This window comes from Anastrepha obliqua, chromosome 4, assembly GCF_027943255.1.
Source record: "Anastrepha obliqua isolate idAnaObli1 chromosome 4, idAnaObli1_1.0, whole genome shotgun sequence".
Classification (NCBI taxonomy): domain Eukaryota; kingdom Metazoa; phylum Arthropoda; class Insecta; order Diptera; family Tephritidae; genus Anastrepha; species Anastrepha obliqua.
In genome coordinates, this window is record NC_072895.1 from 25,871,775 (window position 1) to 25,893,341 (window position 21,567).

At 39.7% G+C, this 21,567-nt stretch overlaps 1 protein-coding gene across 1 annotated transcript in view; it reads right to left on the reverse strand.

Annotated features, from left to right (window-relative positions):
* Positions 1-18,829, reverse strand: part of LOC129243518 (serine/threonine-protein kinase SIK1-like) — a 35,989-nt gene extending 17,160 nt beyond the window's left edge. Inside the window, exon 1 of the mRNA XM_054880586.1 lies at positions 18,023-18,829. Coding sequence (XP_054736561.1) covers positions 18,023-18,181 — 159 coding nt within the window. The 5' untranslated portion in view covers positions 18,182-18,829. The remainder of the gene's footprint in view (positions 1-18,022) is intronic.
* Positions 18,830-21,567: the final 2,738 nt, after the last annotated feature.

Below are 21,567 nucleotides of genomic sequence, written 5' to 3' on the forward strand. Positions count from 1 at the left end.
TCCTGGTTTCTATAAGTATCAATGGATCTATTGGTAAAAGAGAGATAGAATATCACACCGACAAGGCGAAATTATCAGTACTTTCCCGTGGCTAGAACGAAAATGTGTAGTTTAATGAGAATAGTGATGATGCTAAGATGGTTACTTAAATGATAGTCAGCTGTCTTGTAGGGGTAAGTAATGAAAAAATGGATGCTATTTTTCGAAATCAAATTGAATATTTTTCCCTAAAGTTTCAAGGGATAATAGAGTAGCTGAAAAATAAATTCTATTACTGATATTTTTAATTTAACGGTCTTTTTAAACGTTTTTAGGATTGGTTCCCAAATTTTACGAAGAACGACATTAGGTGAAGTATCAGATATTAGGTAGCTCTGAAATCGTTAGTCAGTAAGCAAGTAGCTGCCAAGTCAGCATTGAGGCTCAGGAACTCGCCCTCCCAAAAGCATTCAGAGTCAAAGGTCATTCTTCCCGCTACTACAGATTTGTTTAACAGCGTGAGCTCCATTTTAATAAACTCTTTGCTAAAATACTATCTTCTAAAGAGGACTGAGACAGTGGCACGGTAGATGATGAAATATTTTGCTTTTTTTTTCTTGTTCACTCCTCTCGGGAGCATAGAGCCTCGACAAGACTCAGTCTTGCGTTGGTTTCGTTAATCTGTTTTGATTTCTGACAGGTTAGGTGATTACCCTGTCGCTACCAGTCCTAAATAGTGGGAATGCTCACCTATCGTTGCTTAGGAACAACGCCTTCTTACTGCTTTGAGCGCCATCTGTGTTTCACATTTTTCTGCCAGAAGGATCGCACAGATGGTTGAGTACTTCGCTAAATGTGGTGTGTCTGCTCTATTACCTCGGTTGCCCACTTCCTCTTGCTAGCGCCACTGTTGTAATGTGTAACTGTGTGTTTTTCTTTGTTTTTGCTTGTTTTAGTAGCCACAATGCAAGTAATCCGCTGACTATTGTGAGGGAGTAAGGATGGAAAGGATGAGTTTTTGGGGTTGAGGAATGGATTCTTTTTTCTTTTTTGGGGGGAGAGAGGAAAGTAGGTAAATTTGGAAAAGTGCGAGGACCGTGCTTTACGTGCGATTCGAACCCACAACCTCTGGGATGGCAGGCTAGTGCACTTAGTCAGTATATTTATTGACGGATCTAAGCTTGATGAACAGGAAGGTGGAGGAGTTTACTCTGAAAGGCTGAGCTTGCATTCTTTCAGGCAGAAGTTATCGCCATAAGAAACCCTTAACTACGAGGGAAGTATATTTCTACTAGGATAGTCAGGAGGCAGTTCTGAAATCGTTAAATATAAAAACAAATACTAATTGGCGCGTATACTTCTGTTAGGTATTTAGCAGAACTGCTCCTTTTATTTGTGGTGTGCGCCTTGATGTTGTTTCACAAATCGAGGGGCTTACAGTTTTAAGACGACTCCAAATGGCAGATATATCTTTTTGCTTAATTTTTAGAGATTTTTCAAGGCAGAAATGCACTCGGAGGTTTTCCGTTGTCTGCCGAGAAGCGGCCGCTAATTGCAAAGCAGATGAGTTTGCAAGGGAAGTTACAAGGCGAAATATTCACCCAGATAATGGACTAATACCGATTCCATTAGCTACGTGCGAACTATTAAGAGATGAGCACTCTATCAATGCTGCTGATGCCCCTTTTTGCTAAATAAGCAGATAAACTTGGCCAGACTGGAAACTCGGCCGCACAAAATCGTTACCGAATCTTAGAAGAGGGGATATGAGAAATACGATAGGGGTACTAACAGGGCATTGTCTAATTGGAAGGCATGCAAATTGTCTGGGACTACCACATAATGACTTTTGTCGGAGCTGTCAACATATTGAAGAAGAAGATTCTCTACACAGAAAAAGGCTTTCTCCGCTCGGATTCGCTTTTCTTCACAGCATTGAAGAGGTCTCACAAATAGGGTTGCTGAACTTAACAAAATTTTTTAAATCCACAAGTTGGTTCGGAGAAGACTCAGTACGAGTAAAGTACGAGCTCCAGCGGTATCACAATGGGACTAGGCTCGACGCGGGAAATCAACCCTTGGTGCAATAGAGGAGGTGGCAAGCAGCGCTCAAGACAGACGCCACTACCCGAACCGCATCACCGTCCTGGCAACGATTGATGTACAAAACGGCTTTAACAGCCTACGATGGATAGACATTATAAAGGCACTGAAGGCATGAGAAAGGTTTCGAATACCTGCATACCTGCTAAGGATTCTCCAGAGCTACCTGAGTGAGAGTGAACTGCTGTACGACACACCAGATGGCCAGAAAAAAAAGCGATAACGTCTGGCGCTGCTCAAGGATCTATTCTCGGCCCCGATCACTGGAATCTGAGCTACGACGAGATATTGAGCATAGAAATGCCAGAAGATACATATCTAGTGGGATACGCCGACGATATAGCGGCGGTCATACCAGCTCGGGACACTGAGGACGCTAGTAGGAAGCTGAACCAAGTCATGATAAGGATGCAAATATGGCTTGAGGACCACGGCCTGGAACTCGCCAAACATATAACCGAAGTCATCCTTATGACACGAGGTCACGTGCCACTCGAGGTCAGCATGCAAATAAGCGACCCGTCCTTAGTGATCCAAAAAGTAGTGAAATACTTAGGTATTCAACTTAACTGCAGGCTTACTTTCTGGGCCCAGATACGGCATTCGGCTAACAAAGCAGCAAAGGTCACGGGTATGCTAAGTAGATTAATGGCAAACATCGGTGGTGGGCCAACACAGAGCAAAAGAAAGCTAATTATGGCGGCCAGAAGCTCAATTCTCCTGTACGGCAGCGAAGTATGGAGAGTTGCGCTAAACTGCAAAGCGAAGCGGAAAGCACTAGAGGCAGTGCAACAAACAGCTGCACTCAGAGTTGTCTCAGTCCACCGCACAGTCTCAGGCGCAGCACTTTTTGTGATCAGCGGTCAGGTACCCGCCGACCTCATGGTCCGGGAGCGAATGGATGCGTGGGACTCCAAGAAGAAACACGTCATCACTAGCTTCTCAGAATGGAGATGCCAAACCATGCTGCGATGGCAAAACCGATGGGACACTGAACCGAGTGGCAGGTGGACGGCGAAACTTATCCCATTAAATTACAAATGGGTCCAAAAGAACTTCGGGGAAGAGCACTACTTCTTAGCTCAGTTCCTCTCGGGCTACGGATACTTTCGGAGATATCTATACCATATGGACAAGGTAACCGATTCCAAGTGCATATACTGCGAAGCGCTGAGCGATGACGCTGAACACACGTTTTTTAGTTGTGACAGATACATATGTAGCTCGCGGAAATAGATGCTCTGAGAAAGCAGATTGGCGACACCTTCCCGAGCAACAAAAAGAACAAAATGCTGGACGCGGTAAAGAAATACATCGATAACGTACTATGAAAAAAAAGATTGACCTCGACACAGTGTAGGTGAATAGAATTGGTCCTTTATGGATGCCACTCTGGGCCCTCCCGAAGTAATATATAAAGTAGCCCCGGGAAGGGTGTCTTCTACGAAGGAGAGGAGGGATCGTTTTAGTGGCCACACCACACGACGCAGTAGACGACGGTCGCTGTAAGTGCGAAGGCATTTTGAACCCTACCTCACCCACCAAAAAGAAAAAACAAAATGGGACTATTCATCCTAAGTGTATCGGATGACAGCCACTCAACCTAACCTACAAGAATACTGAAATACTACAAATACGGTCTTTCATATCAACATTCGTTCACTTTAGAAAAAGACTTAACTGAATTGATGTCTCAGATTCCCTAGCCTGATTTTATACAGAGCGGCACATTTTTAGAGGGAATGAAAAGTAGTTTCTTCCTTATCACCTTTAGCGATATTTACGAAAATACACATACACATATACGGTGTATACCTATGAAATGAGACTTTTCTTCAATTTCAAACGTTAATTAACAAAAAATGGTTACAAATTTAATCTTCAAAATAATAGCCATCGCTAGCGACACATTTTTCCCATTTCTCAGGCAATTTGTGGATGCTGCGCAAAAAAAACTGGCCGCCTTTGGCCGCAAACCACTCATCGAGCCATTTTTTGGCTTCTTCGTGAGAATTGAAGCACTGCTCGGAAAGTGCGTGGCCCATCGATGCAAACAAATGATACTCGGAAGGCGCCAAGTCAATCGTACGTCTGCACCAATTCCCGGGTCGCTCTTGTTCGATGTGGCGGTGCATTGTCATCAAGAAAAATTACTTTGTGACGCCGATCGGCATATTCTGGGCGTTTTCGGTGTATAGCGCTGTTCAAATCGGCCAATTGTCGTTGGTAGCGTGCACCGTCAACTGGTTCACCTGGTTTTAATAGCTCGTACCAAATCATACTACGCTGATCCCAGAAAACACACAGCATTGCCTTGCGGCCGAAGCGATTTGGTTTGGCCGTTGTTTTTGGCTTGTGGCCGGGCGGACCATACGATCGTTTACGCTTGGGATTGGAGAAATACACCCATTTTTCATCACCCGTAACGATTCGATGCAAAAAAGACTTCCTTCCGGGAGAGCAGCATTTCACAAGTGGTTTCACGATGTCGGCAAATCGTAATTTGAAGGCACGAAATTCGACATTCTTAAGAGCGACAAAAATGCATTGTTGTATGAAACGTAACAAACAATGACTGAATATTGTTGACAGATGACAGGCGAAAAAAATAAGACATTTGGGAAGGTTTAAAAATACTTCTAGCGAAATAGTAATAGCTGAAAGTCTCACTTCATAAGTACATATGTATATACAGTTCTAGAAAGTTGTTGTGAAATTACAAAAAAAGATCTTCCTAAAAACTATGTGAACTAATTCACAATTAAAACATTTAACGGCTCAAATTTAGTTGAAAAAATGTAATTTTTTGTCCCAACTAATTTTTCCTATTCCTTTAGTTTAATTGTGTCTGAATGTTGATTAGCTTGTCTAAGGTTTGCTGCGAATGTTGTTTACACCGTTTGGGTATATTTGTATGACTACACATTCATACATACATACATACATGTGTACATAGTTCGATAAGTGCTCATAAAGTTCGCTGCTTGCTGATTTTTAGTCTCTTTTTGTTATTTTTATTTCTTGTTGTTATTATTATTTTGCATATTTCACTTGTTGATAATTCACAGTCGCTCAGTATCAATCATAAACACTTTCATATGATATCTCTGAGTAAATAATGTGTGTACGAATACATACGTAAATATATATATGTGTGTATACAACGCACGAGCTCACAGGCACATATACAATACATACACAGAAGCTGCTGTTACACGTACTCTTATATGCAGATACCCCCCAAGAAAAATTGCGAGTCTCAAATAAGAAGTAGTTTCATATGAAATATTTCGCGATTGGTTTGAGCACAGTTTCATATGAGACAAAGAACTTTGAAGTACTGGGGGTCAGTTCTCGTTCTGTGTAAACGTGAAGTGAGAAAAAATTTTTCATTTTCGTTTTCACAGAAACTTGTCACTCTGTCTTTTTAGACGCGATTAATTTGCAATTCTCAGTTGGGCCACGACAAAAATGTTCCGTTTCCATTGCAGCCATGAAACTTTTGCATTCAAATTTCAAATGGCATTTGTTTCGAAGCTGGTGTAAATTTGTTGTTGTTTGTTAGAGTAAATTTAAAGAAAATATGCCGCAAATAATTATTTTGCTTGATTGGGAGCAAATAGTTCGTGATGAAGAAAGATAAGATAACTATTTTCACTAAATTTAATCTTAATCAAAATAATTTTCTAAAATAATTTAATATTCATAGGAATTTGTTGAAAGGCTCACTTCGCGATGGACAAGGAGAGGTACCTAGGTATTATCCTTGACACCAAGCTTACATGGAAGCCAAAGATTGGGGAAAGAGTGAGGAAGGCAACAATCGCTTTGTATGGGTGCAAGGGCGCAATTGGCAAAAGATGGGGCCTTTCGCCTAGAGTTGTTTTTTGGCTATGTAATACTATTGTAAAGCCTATCTTGTTATATGGAGTCATAGTCTGGTAGAAGTCACAGGAGAGGACGACATTGGTGTAGAAGCTTGAAACAGTTCCGAGGTCGGCACTCATTGGACTCAGCCAAGCGGCAATAAGGGCCCTCGGGTCAGGGAAAGCCTGACCTCACTTTCGACTGCGTCCGAATTCTTTGACATATGCCTCATCTGGGTTCCTGGTCACAGCGACATTGCGGGAAACTGTGACTGGCCAAACAAGGGAAAGAATTAGGATCGCCCTGACTACCTGCGGTCTGCTTCTGGAAAGATGGGCATCGCGCCAACTCAGCGAGCGTTCGACAAGTACACAAACTTGTAAGGTCGCGAAATCCTTTATTTAAATTTTTTTAATTTTAAAAATTGATTTTAAATTTTTTTTATTTATTTAAATTTTTTTAATTTTAAAAATTAATTTTTAATTTTTTTTTATTTACAATAAATTGTTTTTTTTTTTAATTTTTTTATATTTATTTTATTTTTTCATTTTTATTTTTTATATTTTTAAATTTTTTATATATTTTTTTCATTAAAAAAATTTTAATTTTTTAATATTTTTTATTACTATTTTTAGTTGATTTTATTATTATAATGGATTTATGTTTCTTTTATTTTTTTAATTTAATTTTTATTTTTTATATTTAAACATTTTTTTTATCTTTTTTAATTAAAAAATTTGTATTTATTATTATTATTATTTATTATTTATTCAAGTGAAATTTGTTTGAAAATAATAATTTTTGAATTTTTCATTTTTTTTTAACTTTTGTATTTAGTTAAATTTTTTTAATTTTAATTTTAAAATTAACTTTAATTTTTTTTATTTGTTTTTAGTTAAATTGCCTTTTAAATTTTTTTTTATATTTATTTTAATTTTTGCCATTTTATTTTTATTTTTTATATTTTTAAATGTTTTGTATATTTTTTTAATGAAAACAAATTTTAATTTTTGAATATTTTTTTATTAATATATTATTTTTTTTATTTTTTTAGTAATTTAATTATTTCTCTTATTTTTTTAATTTTATTTAAACATTTTATATTTTTAAATTCTTTATTTCTTTTTTTAATTAAAAAAAAATTTAATTTATTAATATTTTTATTATTATTTTTTAACAAAGTGAAATTTGTTTAATAATAATAATTTATGAATTTTTTGTTTATTTTTTTTAATTTTTTAATTTTTTTTATTTATTTAAACTTTTTTAATTTTAAAAATTAATTAAATTTTTTTTTATTTTGCAAAATTTTTTTTTATATTGCTTTTATTATTTTTTTGTTGAATTTTATTTGTTTTTTATATTTTTAAATATTTTATATCTTTTTGAATTAAAAACAAAAAAAAAAAAACAATTTAATTTCTTTTTTTTCCATTATTATTTTGTAATTCATTTTATATTATTATTATAACAGAGCGTGTGTACTTTGCACAAACCCTGCTTCATATGAGCACACTCTCCATGCCAAAAAAAAAAGTTTGGATGCTTACAAATAGAACAAAATATCGCATATTTTGTAACAAAAAAAAAATTTTTTTAATCACAATTTTGCATGCTTTTGTAACTTATCAAAGAATATATCTTTGACCTTTTCAGGCTTAAATTTATTCAATCGATTCGAGGCGCATTTCTTTAATCGCCAAATGCAGTTTCAAGAAAAGGTAATTAATATTCGCACGGTACCAAATTAAGTGAATGTGGCGAAAGGTGCAAAAAAATTTGTATTTCTTTAGCAGAAATTCCCAATTCCATTTCATTGATTTCCATTCACATTTTCTTATTTTTAATCTAAACAGGCACTTTCTCATTTTTTTCTGCGTATTTTCTACTCTGTAAACAACCTAATCGTTCATTGATTCTAAGTTCTCTAATGGTCTAGACGACGGTAACGTTAATCGGGATTAACGCCTTAAATCGGAATCACCTCAGAAATTAAGTGCAACAAATGCGGATTGGCAACCAGACTTAATTCTCATAACTTAGGCGCGGATTAGAGGAATTTGCGATGGCAACATTGCTGAAAAATGAGAGTTGATATCTACTTGTATTGTGAATGAAAAATAATGAAACTTTTAAAGAGAAGAACAAGAAAGACTGGATGCAATGCTAGTTTGCACGAACACCACTTGAAATTATATTAATTTTTTTGATATTTCGGCGCAGTTTAAGAATTTGCAATTTAAGATTTTTTTTAATAAATAATTATTTCTTAATATCAGTGCGGCTAATGCCCGTATTTCGTGCTTGCGCTCCATCTTTTACTGACAAAACTATGCAATAAACAAATCAGCTGTTCAGTAATCCTCATAACAACCGTCTGTTACACGATCAAATTTAATCAAAATTAACTGCGCCGGTAATCCTGAATAACGCCGCCGTAAGTCTAATCTATAAGCTTTCAGTCGCTTGTGGCGCTCGAATATTTTTGAGTACGGGACAAATAATAAAACATTTATCAAATCTAACACAAAAGTTAGTCGCAGCTCTTTGTTTCAAGCCAATTTTCCGAAGAAGTACAAAACATACTAATAAAGATGACGCAATAACTGAAAGTTATTTCGATGGCTCTATAAGTTTTTGTTTATACAAAATTCGTTTCTTTTGAAGCAGAGAGTGTACAGGGGCTTTCAAGTTAGTTTTTTTGTGTTTTTTTAATGCAAATTTAACATTTTTGCGACCAAAATATCGTATCACGGAAACTTTCTGTACAATAAAGTGATTGTTTCGTTGGACTGTGGCAAATCGCCTTATACTTCGTCTATTGGATTAATAAATCATTTTCGGTGTCTTCAGCTGATTCATTCAAAATTCATTAAAAAATTGGCAATCCCGTATCTCGACATCGCAATCAGTTGATGGTAAACGCATTCCCAGCTATATTGTCGAAGAAAAATAGCCCAATAACCTAGACCACAATGGCCACTATAACCCTACGAGAGGTATATAAAGGCGTCTCAACATGTAGCTGCGGTCTTTCCTATGTTCCAAATGCAATTTCGTTTGTCTATGCACCGCCACAGCAATTCGCTTACAAATTTTTGTCGACCGCTATCCAAGGATCATATTCCGAATTTTCTGGCTAAAAATAATGCGAAACAAGAAATTGATCGAAAAAGCAAACAGGGAGCCGCTAGACATTTGGATTAGAACACAGAAATGGAAATGGATTGGTCACGCTTTACCCAAAGAAGCGTAAGGAATAGAACCCACTCACAGCGAGCAGACCAAGGGAAACCTGGAAGAGAACTGTGGATCGCGAGACGGCTCAACTCGGGTTAAGCTGGAAGCAGGTTGAAGCGTTATCCAGTAATCCGGCGAGATAGTGCGTAGGTGTTGTTGTTGTCCTACGTCCCGCTAGGGAATCAAGGAAACAATGATGATGTTGCAAGTTGCAAGGATGATAAATTACCAGGTCTTACCAACCGAAGCAAAATTGTGAGAGAAACCACGGCGGCCACCTTACCGGGAACTCGGCAGCAGAATTCTGCTCGCTCATTTCACACGTATTCACACACTCGTCCAATCAGTCGCTGTTCAGCAGGCAATGAAGTGACGGGAGTGGAGACAGAGCTGATTTTTTTCGCATATCACCAACACAATCGCAGTTTTTCCCTAAGCAAATCGCTACCATGGCCCATGTGACGTCGGCCAATCAGCTGATTCTTTCAAAATCGCTGAGAGCCATCTAACGTCCGGATGTTGCTCACATCTCTGCATTCTGTACAGCGTGCGTTTATGCGACTGTTGTTGAAATATAAATGAGTTCCCTCTGAATGATGATTTTCAACGAAAGACCTGGCGGATTTTCCTGCATGAAATTGTCTGTGTTGCAAATGACCGATCGAAAATATACACCAGTTTGTGTAATGCATGCAGATTTCACAGGTCAACCATTTTTGTACTGAACTTCATTTATTTCTGTACGCTTCTCGTTCGAAATCAAACTCAAATTCAGTAAGATGTAAATTTTCCACTTAACATGTGTCAAAAGAGGAGACGACATCGAAGAAACTTTGCTAAAAAAGAAACTCGAACTTGAAAGACTCTGTGCTATGCTTGTTTGTTTGTATGTATGTATATGTATGTATTTCATAAGCTAAATCAAATCGAGAGTAACGCGCTCTGCGGTCTTTCCGCCACAGACCAGTTTGGACCGGTCTAATGTATGCATACTTGGGCGCTTATCGCACTTTCTATAGCTTATCACAAAAATTCGTAGGTACTTTTGTATGCACATATTTATTTATGACTGTTTTTACAAGTTTCAATATGTTGTATATACATACATACATTTATTTTATTCAAAAAGATAGCAACAAAATATTAATTTAGCACTCGCTTCCTACTGGTTGATGTCCTCGCAAGAAAAAATGCTGACATCACCGCCACCCAAAATATGCGACTACAGCAGCCATGGAAAGCAGCGCGGATTTGGTGTTGAATTGATGGGCGCAGAGAGAGAGAGAGTTCACTACGAAGTACTCACTCCAGTGGACGAGTGTATCGTCCGGTCGCAATCCTCTTCAAAATGAGATTCTGCTATATATCTCTTCGGTAGGCTCAGGCGGCACCCTTCGGAAGAGAAGGCTGACAAGACAGAAAGTCGCTACTATAGGCGCTGCTCCTGTCACGATAAAAATATCGATCAGCGCCAGGCAGAGATAGAAATCGGAACTCCTTTTTCGAAGTCTGCCTATCGTCGCCAAAAAAACAAGTCCGATTTCGGCGAGGCCGAAAAATAGGCAGTGAAACGGAGATGAATCACGGAATTAGCCTTTTTAATATAGCTTAAAAAGATTGATTTGTAAAATTTTAAAGTTCATCGAAAAAGAATTGAGTGGACGCTATCAGCATCGATTTAGATCTGCTAAATTAACATTGCCTATACAGGGTCTGCCATTCGAAATGTAACCATTACAAGGGCCATAAATTTAGTTTGGGAAATTACTTTTACGCAATTCAAAGTACCTAAAAAATGTGTGAAAATAATACACAATTCAGAATCAATTTACTTTCGCTCGATATGACCACCTTTGTGGCTTGCAGGTATTTTGGCCTACTCGCAGACAATGGCTTTTTTCAGCGCCTCGAGACTGGTGAATCTTTTAGTTCGAGCTTTGCTCTCCAAAATGGCCCACAGAAAATAAATATCGGATTCGCTTCTGGTGAATTTGAGCGCCATTGTGTGGATGTTATGAAGTTCGGAATGTTGTTTTTTAGCCATTTTGGGTTCACTCGAGCTTTGTGGGACGGTGCCGAGTCCTGTTGATACGTCCATGGTCTGTCACCGTAATTTTTGTCTGCCCACGGCTTCAAAGCAACCTCCAGAATAGGTTAGGTTAGGTTTGGCAGCCGCATCGCACATAGAGACAACGATGCCACTTAGACCACGAAACGGGTCCAGAATAATTTCCCGATAATATTTCGCATTTACCTTGACGCCAGGCTCAATGAAAACGATTGGAGAGCGCCCATCTGCAGTTACAGCTGCCCAAACTATTACCTGTGACGGGTGCTGCCTCCTAGTGGCCAATCGATAACTCAAATTTTCGTATGAACGGTTGGTTAAATAAACCCTAACGTTTTGGGAGTTTACGAATTGCTCAATTTAAAAAATTTTCTCGTCAGAAAACACAATATTCGGAAATTGACCCCTTTCGGCCAAGGGAAGCAACTCCCTCGCTCTCTCAAGTCTATTTGTTGCTGCTGTGATGTGAGATCATGCGCCTTTTGTATCTTGTAAGACTTGACTTTGAGATCATTTTTCAGTATGAGGTCAGATATTTTCAGTTCTTTCGCCATTTGATTGGCACTTCGTCGGAATTTTCGCTCAAGTAGCTTCTTCACTTTCCATTCACCATTTCAGGTGACATTGCAGTCTTTTGATGACCACCTCCATGACGTTTTGCGATGCTATCAGTATCATTGTAACGAGCAATGGTGGTTACACTTCCGAGTGCCGGACCCTGTATATTCACCAAACGTCAAATATCAGAGAAGAGCGGAGCAAAACTTGTAAATTCATCTCTGAATTTGGTATACATGAAAAACTAACATGACGGTGAAAAACGAGGTTATAATTGGCCAGATCTCCCTGAGCTGTTTGGTAGCAAACACTGCTGGAAGCAATCGTTCGAGCTATAGAATTAAATCGAGCCGTTATCATTTTTATAAGAGCGTTCAATTACAGGCGTCTTACGTCGGTTTGATTGATTGATATTTGGCTCTTATGACAGCGTCGTTATTTTAAACTGGATAACGAAAAGAAACTGATGGGAGGGGAACGTGGACAAGGCGTAGTATCTTCAAACAATCAGTGAGTGCGGTCGCAACTCGGCACCCACACCTCTATAGACGGTTATAATTTTGAATACGGGCATAAAGACGAAGTAAAATGAATAAATAATTGGCGCGTACGTTTCTATTAGGGGTTTGGCCGAGACGAATTGGGGTTCATAATTCTTTTCTGGATTCATGCATCAGATTACCTCACAGATATCGCAAAATTGATGTCAGATTCGTGTTTTTTGTTGCTGTAAGAGCTCATCAAACTTTGCCAGTACGATGTAGTCAGAGATCGTCATCGTCTATCTCATCGAACGGTAGGAAATATGCTGTTTCGACGAGTTGGGTTGAAAGCGAGAGGGTTGCTAGCAGAGTGGGTTCAAGGAGGCATGTGAATAGGTGGTATATTGAGTATGTCGGGGTCGATACTGGAAAGGTAGGAGTTTAACCAGCAACAATATCCGGAAAGTAATTGAGCTAAAGTTACGTGGGTCTCACGAAGTAGCTGAAGCTCTTCTTCTGCGATGGATCGTCATTAAACTCTGATGACGGCATTCGGAGGTCGAGAGTTTAGGAAGATGGTAAGAGACTCCCGATGAATGTCGTTTACGGCCTGTCTGTAAACTGTCTAATCCAGTAGTTATAGTCGTGTTTGGTCCTGGATCCCGTAAGTGTAGTCGAACAGATGTCTCCTGACTCGCTTGGGAGGTGGCTCAGGCTGTAGCAAGTGCCTGCAGGGGTGGTTCCTACGGTAGAACCAAGCAGAAATTTCTTGCTGAGCATCTTACTACACTCCTTAATCGGAAGCATAGTAATCTCGTTGTGGAGATGTTGCAGAAAAGACATCAGGAGGCATCCAGTGGCTGACACTGGAATTACTAGTTGCGGGGCGCAGCATAACTTAGAACCGACGGGCCAATTGCTTTAAATGATGTCGCCATTTCTTTGTCTTTGCCCCGAGTGTTACCGACTAGCGATTAGAGGATCGTGTTGCGGTTGTTGTAGCATTTGCTCTTGTATACCTTAGCGACAATTGCAATTGTATGCACTGAGAAGGACCTTCGACAGGAAGGTGGCACCTAACATCTTCAGATGTTTTATGGTTGGTATTGGTGTAACGTCGGCTTGCACCTTTAACTGCAGTTAAAGCGGGTCGCCGCGGATTTAGTGGGGAAAGATGAAAAAGCGAGAAATGCTGGCAAAATAATCATTCACTTTGGAACAGAAGCCATCTATGTCATCGCCAGACGCCATTATCGAGTAATCGTTGGCATAGGAGATCAATGAAATTTCCTATGGTGGTTGGGGAAGCTTCAAAATGTAGAAGTTGAAAGGTAAGTGTGAAAGACACCACCCTGTCCAACACACCTTGTTTCATCCACCTCTGTTTTGAGCTTTGGTCTCGAAAATTGACAGATGATTGTCGACCACACAATAGTTTCGGGATTACCTCTTTAGACCTGGCGGGAGCGACGATTGTTGCATATCATCTAGTAGCGTGGAATGGCTGACTGGACAGAAAGCCTTCTGTAGGTCCAGCGTTAAGAGGACAGCGCTCCCGCAGGTGCGGTTTTGGTTAAGCGCGCGGTTGAACCGGGTGTTTATGGCGGTGCGTGCTGTGGTGGTAAGGCGCACTCTGCGGAAGCTATGCTGATGTGTAGTTGGGGTCAGGTCTTTCGTGAAGAGCGGGAGTAGGAGGGGCTCAAATGCTTTCTTGTGCGGATGGTATTCTAATTTCTGTCTTACTAGAGGATGAAATTTATTCGCCAACTCCTAAAAGATCACTTTGTGCCAGTTTGGGAAGAGTTTAACAAAGATTTGCACGATAATAATAAACAATTTATAATGCACTAAAATATCAGTTTTTTTCCTATGCCTGCCAAATTTATAATAATTAATCAGCAAATATCAAAATAGTAAAAAAAAAAAACAAAAAAAAAAAACAATTTCAATGGCATTTCAATTTTTTAAAATTCTCGCTGTAAATTAAATAATGCGATTACATCAGTACTAAGCCTAATTGATTTCGTTAGAGATTCTATATCTCTATAAAGACTTCGATAATATGAACACTCATTCGTTTTCAAAACATTACGTAACGGCCCACAATGAACTATGGAATTCACCATTAATTTATCAATAGTTTAGGCAAGATTTGCAAATCTACTCATCCATCAAAATTATTCACTAATGTAGCGATAAGCGATAGGGTTGATGAACGAGAGGTTTGTTTATCGTTGCTGAGAGCTTTATGGGTTATCGCAAAGTGTTCTTTAGATCACTCATTAAAGTTTAAGCTATTCAACAAGGCGGCCGCCGTAGCCGATTGGGTTAGTGCGTGCCTACCATTTGGAGTACGTAGGTTCGAATGCCCATTTATAAAACATGAAAAAAAAACAAATTTTTCAATTAGAGGTCGCCCCACGAAGGCAATGCCAGACCTTCAAGTGCATTTCCGCCATGAAAAAGCTTTTTATAAAAAATATCTGCGCTGTTCGGAGTCGGCTTAAAACTGTAGGTCCCTCCATTTGTGGAATTTGGCAGGCAAGAACACACCAAATCTTTTAAAGTATAGTATCCATACCAAGCGTTTCAGGCACTGAGGCTTTCAGCGCTTTATTTAGCTGACAAATATTATTGCTGTGGAGAGGAGGATGAGACGGCGGACCTTTTTCTGTGCATCTGCCCAGCCTTCACCCGAATCAGGCTAGAGGTCTTTGGCACTGATGTGTTAAGAAGCGACCACCTTGTCTCCTTGGCACCACAAGATCTACTTAGATTTCTACGGAGGTCCAATAAATTTAAAGAAAATTAAAAAGGGAATCCGAGAGTAGTACAATGGATTTGTGTCTGAATGCTGTACTTGCTAGTCTGTCCCGACAAAAAAAGCACAGAAAACCAAAGCGCCTAGAATGCTTGGCATGGAGTTTTAGCATGCATGACTCTTAAGTCACATAGGAAGTCAGCGGTGGAGGAGGAGGACTTCCCAAGCGATCTTAATGCTATTGCTTCCTTCGAGCTCTCTGTATACTTTTCCGTATTCCAGGCAGATGATTTACGCAGGAAGTCCGACAATACATAAAGCATTGAATGATATTAATTTCAAAACCTTAACTGATAATCAAGCAATTGTGGCTTAGCAGAGATTCTGTGCGTTTAGCGTTTCAATACGCCATCTTTCATTCGGAGCTCTTACGATTTCCTCAAGGATAAGTAGCTTACATGTTTGTAAGCGTATGACTTTGTCTATGTACTCATCGGCGAATTTGGTGCCGAGTCTCGCTACTTCATCGGCACTGCAATTACCCGCAATGTCGCAATGGCCAGGAGCCCATGTTCTCATTAGGTGAAACGACTCAGCCATTTCGTTAAGAGATGTGCGGCATTTCGTCGCTACCTTGGAGGTTGTCGATTGCTTTGTGTACAATCCCCTCGGGGCTTAGCTGTTAGTGAAAACGTAGATATCATTTCCGGGTATCGCATTACACTGTACCAGTGTCGCGGCTTTCATTATTGCCACCAGTTCAGCCTGAAAGATACTGTAGTAGTCGGGGAGCCAAAAATTGAAGGATATCCTCAGTTGTTCGGATTTGAGCTTTGAGCCCTCTGTGTTTACATGGACGGACTCGCCCTGTCTTACAACGTCCCATTTCTACTCTTCCTTTGAGGGTAGGAGGGTCGTGAACGTTATAATGCCAAGTGTAGGCGGGAGTGCATTGTCCACAAGCCTGGGAAGTTACAAAATGTCGGATCGTAGTCTGTCTTTGGCCACTCACTTAAAGTCCTCAGCCTTATTGCCGTACGGCGCACGATATAACTTGCCTACAGATCTACCAGAAGGACGCTTAATGTCGCATACGATGCTTTCGATGGTGTGATTGACATCGCACCGGTTATAAGAACTGATGTGAGTCTTTAAACCTTCACAATTCTTTTGATGTTCACACCCTTCTTAAGGGCGTTCCTCAATTGAAATTGAAATTTGAACAGGTCGAGCCAAGGAGCACCAAGAGAGTTGGTGGCTCCTCAAACACTCAGGCTAAACAGCCCATTGTATTTAGAGTTCTGGAAAGAGGGTAGATAGTCAAGGAGGGAAGGAGAAAAGTATCAGAGAAAGAGATAGGAAAGAATAGAATCAGAAATAAAGGTAGTTAATTCTGTGAGAACTTTCCAGATTCTTCGGCAAATCTGTAAATATCCTGCAGTTTTAGAGACCGAATATTACTCATTCTCAAGAAATCGAAACCCAAAACTCATAGTGTTGCTCTAGCAAAGGCAAGATACTCATAGGGAAAGCGCTCAGTGCTGTCCGCCTCCTCCAAGCATGACAGACACATTGGGTCCTCAATGATTCCAATGGTGGTCATATGCTGAACCCAAGGGTTGTATCCTGTTGTAATACCGACCATCAAGCGAACGTCTATTCTTCCAAGTTTTAGTAGAAAGTTTGACAGTTTTCTGTTCGGACTTGTCACAAAACACTTTGCCGTTCTGCAACGATCTAGACCGGACCATCGCTCTTTGTGTAAATTGCCTTCATAATCGCTGATCCAGTTCATGATTCCTGGGGAACTGATTCCGATTATTGGCACTGTCACTTGTGGGGGAATCGCTGATCCACGGTTGGGAAATTCATCGGCAATTTCGTTTCCTTGAACACCGGAGTGTCCTGGAACCCATATAAATACAGGCCTGTTCTGTCTTGTGACAGAATTAAGCTTTTTCTTATATTCTTGAACAATCTTTGAGGTTTGCTTCGCGTTCTCCAGGGTCTTCAATGCAGCCTGACTGTCACTGAAAACGCCAATATGTTCCCCGCTCCATCTCCTATCGATTATCTATTCAGCTACTTTCAGGATGACAAAAACCTTCGTTTGGAAAACAGTTACCAGTTCCCCCATAGCATAGTGATGCTCATAACTATCGTTTAAGTACCATTCGGCGCCAGACCCTATTTCATTGTTGGACCCATCGGTAAAGAAAATATCCGTAAAACCTCCCTGAATGCATTTTGGATTGCTGCATTGCTCACGCAATGGAAATTTGACATCAAATTTCCTTCCAAATGACAATACTACAATACCATAGCAGAGAATTGGAGGAAACCACTGCTGTGTAAAGCCAATGTATCATTCCAACTCGCATTTTGCCCCAATTAGCCAACCGTGGATCAGCAGGAGTATATCGCCATCATAGCTGTGCGTACTCTATCTGCGAGTATGAGCCCCAAATCTAGCTTCCTCGCCAGTATAAATCGTAGATATTTAGTCCTTTCTGTTACTCTAAGCGGTTTTCCCACTAGGAATATTTGTTTAAAAGCAGGTGTTTTATGATTACTGCTAAACAGTGTCAGATCCGTTTTTTCCGGATTTACTTTTAGTCCTCGAATTTGAAACCCCAGTGATAGTCTGTTGAGAGATCTTTGATGAAGGTCACACAATGTTGGAAGGTCTTTCTTTACCCGAGATGGCTTTACAAATCCTTTCAGAAGTTATGAATCCCCTCACTGATATAGAAAATAGGCAAGTTCTGGACAACTTTTGTGTTTTACTTTTGAAGAACTACGCGTTTCTTGACCAACATTACGAAAGTCAAATGATTGAACAGTACAAAATGGAATCGTCCTAATAAGCGCGTAAATATGTATGTATGTTTACAACTATAATAATATGTGCAATATATTTAAATGAAATATTATAAGTATATATATTTCTCACATTTTATTTACCTTCGATTTGGTGACAATGTTCGATGCCAACTTCACCACTGCGAAATTTCCCTTGCCGATTGTTTTCTCCAGCTCATAGTAGCCAACACGCAACAATTTATCCACTGATATTTTACTCGTCGATGGAACTTTGTAGTTATCCGGCGTTGAGGCTTCCATCGCTGCGTATCCGTTGCACAACGTTAACGCCTGCGCCGCCTACTCCGCAAATGCGAAACAAACAAATGTTGCACTAATATTATTCGTCGTTAGTTAGGGGCTTAACGCCCGTCTATTGGATTACTCTCTATGCTCTATTCTCTACTTGAATACGATCTACTTTAAGCACGTTTTAAGGCTTGACGGGGGCAGGAAGTGAGCTAGACGTTTTCAATTCAATTTGTGGGTGTGCATTTTTATGCTGCTGCTGCTCTTCTGCTCATTTGTAATGCTGTTGGCGTAGCCGGAGTACAATGTCGCATAAGTAAGAAGGCGTGAGCGTCGTTGTATTTGTATAATAATAATAATAACAATAATAAAGTGAATGGTGGTCGTTGAGCTTAGTGGAAAAGGCTTTGGGCCGCTAGCGTAGAAGTTTTCAAGCCGTGCAGAGACACAGAGGAAATGCTGATTTATGCTATAAAGTGTCTGCACGCGCGGGAGTGAGCTTCCTTTAGCACGTTGAAGTACACTTTTTCTTATGGCTAAACGATGGTGTTTTGGTGTTTTGTTGTTCTTTTGTTGCTTTTTTTTTTTTTGCTATGTGTATATATGTTAATTCATTAATAAAATAAATGTCATTAAATTGCCGCAATTGCCGACTAAGCGTCGTCGACACGGCAGCGCGTTGGGCTTGCACGCGTCGTTGCCTCTCTCTCTTTGAACGTTCAAAAGTTCGTCTACTCTGAGACTTTAATCATATGCGAATACAACAATGACTGCGCTTGTGATTTTAGCGACTCAGTTGTCGGTACGATGATGCGCCAACGAATGATATACTCCTCGTTCGTATAAGTGGCCGAGTAATAAACAAATGAACAAAGCAACAAATGTTGCTTGACGTAATCTCCCGCACGTCTCGCACAACCGCTCTACTGCAAGCAGAAAATTTCTGTTGCCTGTTGCCGGAAAAAACTGCAGTGGCGGCGAGAGCGGTGCTATTTGGGGGGGGCCGGCTCTTGCTAATTTGCGAGAAACGACCAGCGTTCAGTGTTAATTTACGCGAATGGCCGAGCGTCGAGCTGCAATTGGTTTTTTGGTGTAGATGAAGAACAACATGATCGGCAGACGCATTTATAATGTGTTCAACGATTGACCGACCGACCGACCAACAAAAAAAACAAAAAAGACGTTGATATTATTTTATGATGATTAAGATGATGTCTGCCATAGACGTTGTTGTTGTTGTTGGTGATGATGTTGATGTTGATATTTATTGCTGCTGATCGTGTGATGTCGGCGTGGGCGGTGCGGGTTCTTGTCGCAGCTGCCGTTGTCAACGCATATAAACAATTAAAGTCGCATACCTCGACGAACGCCAGCAGACAGAGCACAGAAAGAGGCTATAAAGCACGAGATCACGGGTTTTCGTTTATATGTTCTTTTGTTGCTGTGGCAAATTAATTGGCAATATTTTACTGCACAGCAGCACTGACACGGTACGTGCTACTACGATTAGCTATCGGCGCGTAACGCGAGCGGCAAAAACCGCAAACACTGATTTTGGCGTGGAATTTCACTGCGCGTATTTTCTTGTACTAGATGGGGAATTTTTTTTTTTACCAACTAATAAATAAATGCTGGAATTTCACTGATTCTGCTTATTTGTGGTGGCGGCCGGCAGGAAGGCAGCAGCAACCACGCCCGCGCGCATTTAGTGCGCTGCACAGTGACACCGTGGCCGCTGGTTGGTCTGCTACCTTTGAGCTTTTTGTTTTCTAATGATTTGCCATATGTTTTTGAATACTCGTTTAATAGTTTGTTTATTTGATTGTTGCCGTTGTGCGTTTCGTAGTTGCACGTAAAAATGGGCTTATAAGTAAATACTGCGTGCGATTGATGTACACGAAATGTACACAGGTTGGAGATATGGATGCTTATACTTTCCTATTATTTACTGAAAATAAGGTAGTATTTTTTATTTAATTTCAATCTGATAACTTTTTTTTAAATATTTTTTTTTTTAGGGAAATAATTTTTTTTTTTAAGAAATTATTATTTTTTTTCACAGCCGTTATTATGCGCGTATAAATTTTTCTACGTTGACTAAAATTTATTCTAAGATTATTCCTTTTATTATACGAGATTTATTTGTGTATATTTTTTTTATTTTATGTGAAAGTTTCTTTGGTTTTTGCACATTGCTGCACAGACGAATAGTAAAAGTGATGAAAAAGCACAAGCTATGATGAAGCCTAGTCAGGGTGTTTTAGAAGTTGAGAAAATGTCAGATGGCTCGGTGTGCATGCCGTCACAATCACAGAAGATTTGAACGTCAAACGCCACTCGCAGACAAGTAAAAAGTGAACAGATTGGAGGTACTTTTTCCAATATGGTTTTTTCGACAAATCACGCGTAACTGTTGTTAAACTAAGTACATAATTTTTTTTCGGTATTCATTCAGTAATCACCTATCCTGCCAGAAATCAAAATAGATTAACGAAACCAACGCAAGACTGAGTCTTGTCGAGGCCCTATGCTCCCGAGTGCAGTGAACAAGGGGAAAAAAATCATTGACATTTCATCATGGAAAGACTTACGCCTCAACAGCCTCTACAAATCGTACAATTCTATTACGACGAAGATAGGCAGGTAGGTAGGGTGGCTGTCGCAATGACACACTTAGACCTTTCATAGGCTCATTGTGATACCACTGGAACTTATCCTTACTCTATGGGTTCATTTTCAAACCATCCGGTAGCTTTAATAAACGAGCAAAGCTTCGTTAGTTTTAGTTGCACATTGTCCGCTACATCAATTAAAAATGCCATGCCAAGAGTGCGCAGCCTCCTTGTCGCTAAGCTTTCACACTCGCATAAAAGGTGTCTGACTGTTTCCTCTTCTTCTGTATGTAGACAGCTTCTACAGAAATCGAAGTACGGGAGTCCTAACCTTCTAGCGTGGCTGCCTAGCAGACAATGCCCTGTTAATACCCCTAACATTTTTCTTATAGCTTCTCTGTTAAATCTTAACAAGCTTTTAGATCGACCCCTGTTCCATTTCGGCCATGTCTTTCTGCTTAGTTTGCATGTTGAGAGGTTTTGAAAACTTGTATTTACCTTATTGATGGTTTCCCTATTTTTTCAGTAGTTTACACATGGCTATAAGCATGGGTATCAGTGTCTTACCCACTTTGCGGTCGAGCGTTGTACCGATTCGAGCAAGTTCATCTGCCTTGCAGTTCCCTGCTATATTCCTGTGGCCTGGCACCCAAATAAGGTGTACTTTGTAGTATTTTGATATGTCATTTAGAAGTTTATAACATTCTATGACTGTTTTTGACGAGTGTGTTTTAGATTCTAGCGCTTTTATTGCTGCTTGACTGTCCAAGTATATAAAGATTTCAT